Here is an 8009-nt window from a genome sequence, read left to right on the forward strand (position 1 = left end):
TTTTTTGACGTTGTATGAACAACTTTCCTTTAGTTTTTTCTTGACATTGAATGTCTTCCAGGTTATCAACTCCATTAAGTAGCAGCTGTTTGATGATCACGTTGGTCATAATTCCTGATTAAGTGCTTGTGCAAATACCAAGACTTCTAGTTGCCATTTTCTTTGTTAAATAAACAAAAGGAACAATTTTTGTGCAATAAGCATCTTTAAAAGTAGCTCATATTAGTATATTAATGCAGTTAAAATACATTTTCGAGTATTGTTGTGCAAAACCTAGTCAAACAATATTATCATAACTTTTAGTTATGTACTGACATTAAATTACATCAATATCTATTTAGCAGATGCTTAGTTATTACACTTTGAAATTTGCATATTGCACTAAACTAGATCGGAAAATGACATAAACCTTCTTTAGTTAATTGCAAAATACAAATGATTTGCTTTTTTGATTGCATGAAAATAAATGATATTCTTTCATGTTCAGAAACATCTCCTTAACACCTAGTATTAATTAATATTGGCGTCTAAAATCTACTAAGCAGTTGAAATTTCCAACTATTTTTTCTTAAACTTGGAAAGGTAGATTAGCCAATCATATGGTTGAAATTTTACAAGGATACATCTGCCTATTTAATTTTCAAATTTTCCACTTTTTACACCAATTATTTTCTACGTACCAAAAGCTTTTCATCAAATGGCAATAAAAATGTCTTAAACTACACGATAACAAAAAATGAAATCAACGCCAACAATTATGATACTATAGTTGTGAATTGTTTATTCTAAGTAAGTTTTAAGTGATATTATAAACAATTTTTTGCTTGTTCCACTTGCTTTTTAGAAATGGAACGTTTTCATTTATTTTTGGGACATTGAAAAAGCATATTATATTTCCTGGCAATTTCTATAGGGTATAACCAGGGCATTTTGCAGCCCGATTTGGTGCAAATTATAACTTTTGAAAGGTAATATACCGAAGTCTCTTCAATGGATCTTTATGAAATGTCTATTCATGACGATTTTAAAAATACGATCTTCTAATAGCTTTTCAGTGGATCAATATACTTATAAGAGCTACTTTTAGTGACGCATATTTTTCAAAGTTGGTCCTTGTGTTGTTTCAACAAGGAAAAAACGCAACTAGAAGTCTTGGCATTTGAGCATAATCTTTTTAAGTGCAGTGGTAACCACAGTGTGATGTCAGCATAAATTTTGGAAGGTCGTTAAGGTATTATTTAATACAGAATAGTTACTAAAAACCAAGATACAATGCGCAATATTCAACAAATAACGTTTTAAGGGTTCAAAAAGTCTTTTGTAAAAATAGAAATACTAACAAAGACATATCAAGTCCAAAACCAGCTTATTTGACTAAAAAGTATTCTTTAACCAGGTTAATAAGTGAAACTGTGATAGTTTAAAAAATAGCACTGCCACATGATGCATTCCTTTCATAAATAAATTGATTGGAAATCTACTTTACTCCCGTGAAAATGATGAACCATCAAGTAGTCCTTATACAGGGGCCTACAATTAGGACTCAAAAGTGCAAGTGACCTTTCAAAACTTGATGGTGATGTCATCTTCCTTTCCGGCTTTCATGTCCCGATTTTTGAGAAGGTTCATAATTCAGGTCTATCTTGATGTTAAAAGAGCTGTTAGTTCTTATCATAATATAATATTATGTTTGACAAATTACAAAAGTTTTCGAAAAAAATACATTATTTTTGTACAATTTCATGGGTAATGGTGAATCCAAAGTTTTGATGCGCTATCAAGCATACAGGATTATAAAACTGTTTGCTTAACTTTTATTTGGATGTCACAAGTGTTGGGATATTTGTTTTTTGCAGGATTTGACTGAAGCATTGGTGATATATATTCGTTGTGTCACAATGTAGGTAAATGCAATATGCCATAGATCTCTAGACGCTGGACGTCGGACGACCGACCACTTGGTTGGCTTAACAGTACAATAAACCGGTTGGCGATCGCTTCCCAGGAGACCATCCATTGGTCTATTTAGCCAAACCAATGGTTAGTCTTCCAACATCCAATGTCTAGAAATCTATGAATAAGTTGTTGCGTGAATGATACTTTAAAAAAGCCTGGCATTTTAGAGCGTCTTCTCTTATTTCTGGATTTGATTGTCCGTACCCAGGCGAAGCTGGGCGTTACATCCGTTACATCCGCCCAATGAAACGAACAGTGGGGCTCAATCGAGCAAATCGACTCATCTGATCTGGCTTTCAAGATGCCAGATTGGCCACTCTCCTCTGACTGAGTGTTCATCCACTCATCAGCTTCACCCACATTAACATACACACGTACACAAGACATGCACGATGATCCAGGTCTGGTGGAAGCAGCCAGGTAGGTAGGCAGGCAGCTAGCCAGCCCGTCAGCCTGTAGTCATTCAGTCAGGCACTCAGGCACTCAGGCAGGCAGGCAGGCAGGCAGGCAGGCAGGCGGGCAGGCGGCTCAGCAGTTGGGCGGACAGGAGACCAGTCCTCGTTTCTACTTGGAGGAGACACATGGACAGACAGGCAGATAGACACACCGATTGACAGACTGACGGATTACCATCATCATCATCACCATCTAGTTCTTGTCGGGAATGACGGTCACGACCGTCACGACCGTCACGACCTTATCCGTATCTGTGACATCTGTGTGTCCGTCGCTTTTTGGCCACTTTCCTCTTGACTGAGCCCTGTGCGAACTATCCGGCCTTTCGGGTTCCGTGCCTTGTGTTTGTGTGGGCTCACCGCCGCCGTCGCTCAGACTGGTCAGAGAAACATCAACGGCGTGTTGGGGGCTGGCCGAAGAAAGACAGAGACTCATCCCGTGAGCCGTGACCCTTGCCGCGATCCCTGAACCCACCGTGAACCGGGAGGATGGATCCCCGCCATGTGTCGGGCCAGCCCGTCCAAATCGTGAAAATCAACGATGACCCCGACGATCATAGCTTCTTCCTGGACGAAGCAGCCCTTAACCGGATCCTGCTCCAAGACAATGGCGCACTCAAGGACAAACCCCTGTGCATCGTATCCGTAGCCGGTAAGCCAGAACTCCAGCTCCAGCTCAAGTTCCATCTCCATCTCGATCTCCATCTCGATCCGGAGCCAGCGATGGCCATCCATCCCGGCTTTTGGTCTATCTATCCGATTGTCTGTTGATGTGTCTGTCTGAACTATTGACTATCTTTCTTTCTTTTTTTCTTTCTTTTCTCCTCTACGTACGTATATCCTAGGCGCGTTTCGACGGGGCAAGTCGTTCCTATTGGATTTCTTGTTGCGCTATTTGTGCGCCGCGGATCGTCACCATTGGTTAGGCCCCGAGGACAGTCCTCTGGAGGGATTTCATTGGCGTGGCGGTTCCGAACGGGATACCACCGGTATCCTCATGTGGTCCAAGATATTCCTCATACCCACCGGACCCCCGGGTAGCCCCGAAGTGGCGGTCGTGTTGATGGACACGCAAGGCGCTTTTGATACTAGCAGGTAAGCTCAGCCGAAGAACCGGCCTTCGGCCCGCCGGACGGCCGAACCGGAATAACGCATCATTGGTCATTTTGTAGTACGGTGCGGGATTGCGCCACCATCTTCGCCTTGTCCGCCATGTTGAGTAGTGTGCTCGTGTACAATCTGACGGCCAACATCCAAGAGGATGACCTCCAACATCTGGAGTTGTTCACCGAGTATGGCCGCCTGGCTATTGAAGACTCCGGCGAAACCCCCTTTCAAAAGCTCCAATTCCTCGTCCGCGATTGGAGTTATCCCTACGAGGCTCAATATGGGGCCGAGGGTGGTCGAAATCTGGTTCAGCGCCGACTCGAATTGTCCGATAAGCAACATAGCGAGCTCCAGGATTTGCGGAAGAACATCCGTTCGTGTTTTTCGTCTATTGAGGGCTTTCTGTTGCCGCATCCGGGCTTGAAAGTGGCCACGGATCCCGGCTTTGAAGGTCGGCTCAAGGATATTGAGCCCATGTTTATTCAGCATCTGCAAGACTTTGTGCCTTTGCTTTTGGCCCCGGAAAATATCGTGATTAAGAAGATCAACGGCAACGTAGTCAAATGCAAAGAACTGGTCCAATTCTTCCGAGCCTACATTGAAATATTCAAGGGCGACGAAATGCCCGAACCCAAATCCATGCTCAAGGCCACGAGCGAGGCTAACAATTTGGCCTCGCTCCAGGAGGCCAAAGAAACCTACGTGGCCATGATGGAGTCGATTTGCGGTGGAGACAAGCCCTACTTGAACGAGCAGGTCTTGGATATCGAGCATTGCCGCATCAAAGACCAAGCCGTGCTCGTGTTCTCGAGTCGGCGAAAAATGGGCGGCGAAGAGTTTTCGCTCACCTACCGCGAGAAGTTGGAGCGCGAAATCGATGAATCCTACGCAAATTATAAAGCTCACAACGAGAGCAAGAATATATTCAAGGCGGCCAACACGCCCATTACCTTGGCGGCCGTCGCCATGCTTTTGTATATCCTGAGTCAATTTTTCACGTTGTTGGGCATAACGCCCGTGTCGGGTATATTTAACCTGGCGTTGACCGGCACTTTCTTGCTCTTGGCCACCTGGTGCTACGTGAAATACACAGGCAATGCTACCGATATCGGTTCGAACATCGATCACTTGGCCGCCACCATATGGGATTCCGGTATTCAGCCCGTGTTCAGCCGATTGGCTCAAGAAGGCTCGCAATTTGCGACCAAGAAAGCCCTAGAACGCATGAACTCGCAAGCTCCTTCGCCGCAGATGTCGCCTGCCATGTCCAAAAAGCGGAGCTAAGTGAAGCATCTGCTCCCACAATTCTAATATGTGCCACACCCACCCACACCTTTAACACTACAGGGATAATGTCCACGAAACCCCGCCAAACGAGAGAAGGGTCTTGACAGGCTGATTTTTTACATTGGAAATCATTATTAGCGCCGTTTTTATATTGAACCTTCACATACAAGCAACACACACACGCCCATTGAGCCTTGTTCGAAACCAGTCCACATATAATAAACAAATATATCTATCTAAAAGTGAGAGAAGAACGCATGAGAACTGCGATGTGCCTTTATTCATATCTTTGCTCCCGGCTTCCATCAAGCCTCTTCTGTGTGTTTTAAGCGAGCCATAAATTGAATTAGATACATTTGCACTTGAATGTCCTTCGGATTGTTCGTCACATAGAATCCCGGTACACCGGCTTTTTCCAGGGTCATCTGCTGATCGAGGACTTTCTGATCCATGGCTTGCACAATATCACAATCGAACAACCGCATTTCCCGCTCAAGACGAGCTTCCAGTTGGGCTTTTTCCCGATCTAATTGAAGGGTTAAGTCTGGAATCAGCGCTTCATCCGTAACACGACAAATCGAATCTTGATAGTAGGCGTGAAATTGGCGTTTCTCGTCTAGGAAAGAAAAGTAAAGAAGGATGATTGATTGATTCAAGAAAGAAGACTTTTTTTTTTAACCCACTGACCGTCTCGTTTTGATAAGCGTGATAGTTGAAAGGTCGGTGTTGACGCAATATGTTTGAGACTACCTGAAGCATCATGTTTAACAAAACGTAAAAGGGAAGACCTTCAATTTGAAATAAGTTGAGCTATAGATTTGAAAACATACAAGCTCATTACAGACTTAAATTCTTATTAACACTGAATCACATGAAATGTTAGGGATCCAGAACAAAACTTTGGACCACCTACTGATCAAAGAAATTGGTGTACGTCACCAAAACTGCTAGAAAATCTAAACCCGAAAGCAGTGACATTTTTCTCATATTCAGGCGACTACTTGCCATTCCGCAGGACTCGAGTCTTGACCACAAATTTATTTCGACTGTTTTTCGGCAAAAAAAAAAGCTCCTTGTCAATCTTTGAACCATTTTTGGTCCAGAACGACTCGTAGGATTAGAGTTACCATCTTTTTGTTTCAGAAACCAAGAGTCTTGGGTAAGACATAAATTCAGGACTCTCACATAACGCTAGTTACGAGTGAGTTGATTACCCATAGAGTGAAGGTTATTCATTACCCTGATCATAAAACATTGAAAGACCAACTTTGGTTAAGGGTTCAAGGTCTAATGTTTGAGGTTAAAGAGTGAGGGCGTGCCTCTGGCGTACCTTGCGCTTGTCGGATATGTCGAAGTCGACGTTGAAAGAGCTGCTTTTCAGTCTCACTTTGGACTTCGTGGAGCATCTGGATGATTTCAAAGACTTGTCCCTGGACCAAGCAAGTAGATAAACTGGACAAGAGTTCGTTGGGAATTCGTTGCTGGACTTGTCTATTAAAAAGAGAAGAAAGGGATGTCCAGAGGGCATTGAATTGATGCGAGAAAGAGTCAAGAGAGAGGAGGTTCAGAACTGGATAGAGACGGCCTTACCCGGGTAGCGCTCGTACTTCATCTTGGAGTTGCTCCAGATAGGCGTAGATTTGTTTTTGGTGGGAGGGTGAGGGCTGGTTTTCTTCGCCCGATGGTGAATGGTTTAGGCCCGTGGGAAAAGACTGACCACGTTATAATCCACCGACTAGTTTTTTTGTACAAAATTATCACCCGGCTTCATTCCCTGTTCTAGTATGTAGCTGGAGCCTTAGTTTCAAGTGAGGTTACGTGGTGGTAACAAAGTCTTGTTTGAAGTTCCGAGTGAAATACCCATCACACATCTTACCATTTTTTTCTAGCTCACAAATCATAAGGACCAAGTTCGATGTCACTGCTTAAGGGGATTCCAGCTCATATTAAAAGCTTACATGCCTAAAACTATATTGAAGAACTAGAACTTTTCCAAGTCTATTGAATGGAAATTAGGAGCACACTTTGCTGACACTAGAATACGTATCAGAAAATGATATATTTCACCACTCCACCGTTATATGAGATATAATGGTCCTTCCTATCCAGTTTCAATTCCAATATGCCTCCGTTATATCAGAATTCAAAGACCCAAACAACTAATACCGATTTATAAAAATCACTAAAGTAAATGTTTCTTTTTAGTTTTACAAAGTTCAAGGTTAATGTCCTTTCGATATTTGCAAAAGACTTTCTTCATAATAGACCATTCTGGACTGAGAAATTTAGGTCATATTTTAACGCCTCCTATGAGATTATGCCAGAAAGAGTCAAATTATCTCTTACGTGTGATGTCACAAATGGTATCATTTGTTAAGGTATATAGATTCAGACATGAAACACAGCCTAATTTATATTCGAGTTTCAGCTCACTAAGTGTACTCCTAATAGATTTTAAAAGATGATTGTATAATTTTAGGCACGAAACTTTTCTATTTGAGGTACAATTCCATAAAACAATACATCCATGTTATTTTTGAAGATCGAGCGGGCTAGAAAATGACCAGATGTATTTGGGTATATTGGACAAAATATACAAAGGCCTGAGGTTACGTTTACCGTTCTTTCAGTAAAATTAGGTAAAGTTTTAGAATGTCAATCCCATAAGTGTCATCGGTGGAGAATAACGCCTACCGAAAAAGACATGCCCAGCTTAAAGCAATAGCGGACCCCAAATGCACGAGGGCGGGTCAATTCAGTAACACCAATACAGCAGTTTCAGCGAAAAATGTGCTGGTCGGAAGAACTATCTATGGATGAACCCAATTTCTGAGATTTCCTATGGGTGGTGTTCGGGTGGAACGTCATCCTAACTTGTTAATTGTTCGGGAAACCTCTTGCAGAATATCTGTGGGTTGAGATCCATCATCATTGTGTAGGCAGGCAGTGAGTGCACTGTAGGGAGAGAAGATTGGACGCCAAACCAAGTGGGACGGAGGGGACACTGGTCAAAGTGAGACCGAGAGCCTTCAGAACTGAATCAAAAGTGGTACATTCACATATCGTACACAAACTCTGAATGAAAAGGGAGGTGACTGGGATGCAGCAACCAACCCGACAAAATGCCCCCGAGGATCAAGGGTCAACAACCCATGATACTACATGGAGATAAAAATGGCACCTAATTGATGGCTTTGGCCTGAA

General features: G+C 42.7%; 2 protein-coding genes across 2 annotated transcripts; one reads left to right on the forward strand and one right to left on the reverse strand.

Annotated features, from left to right (window-relative positions):
• Positions 1-2492: 2492 nt before the first annotated feature.
• LOC131881460 (atlastin-like) lies at positions 2493-5035 on the forward strand. The gene is made up of 3 exons (XM_059228333.1): positions 2493-3063; positions 3257-3506; positions 3584-5035. Exons 1-3 carry the CDS (start codon positions 2901-2903, stop codon positions 4800-4802), a joined length of 1632 nt encoding a protein of 543 aa, XP_059084316.1. The 5' UTR covers positions 2493-2900; the 3' UTR covers positions 4803-5035.
• Positions 5036-5065: 30 nt separating this feature from the next.
• On the reverse strand, positions 5066-7872 carry LOC131881461 (protein DGCR6-like). Its single transcript, XM_059228334.1, has 4 exons — positions 7500-7872; positions 6396-6517; positions 6136-6296; positions 5066-5421 (listed from the first exon to the last, which is right to left on the reverse strand). The coding sequence occupies exons 1-4, from the start codon at positions 7509-7511 to the stop codon at positions 5111-5113; spliced, it is 606 nt and encodes a 201-aa protein (XP_059084317.1). The 5' UTR covers positions 7512-7872; the 3' UTR covers positions 5066-5110.
• Positions 7873-8009: the final 137 nt, after the last annotated feature.

This window comes from Tigriopus californicus, chromosome 5, assembly GCF_007210705.1.
Source record: "Tigriopus californicus strain San Diego chromosome 5, Tcal_SD_v2.1, whole genome shotgun sequence".
NCBI lineage: Eukaryota > Metazoa > Arthropoda > Copepoda > Harpacticoida > Harpacticidae > Tigriopus > Tigriopus californicus.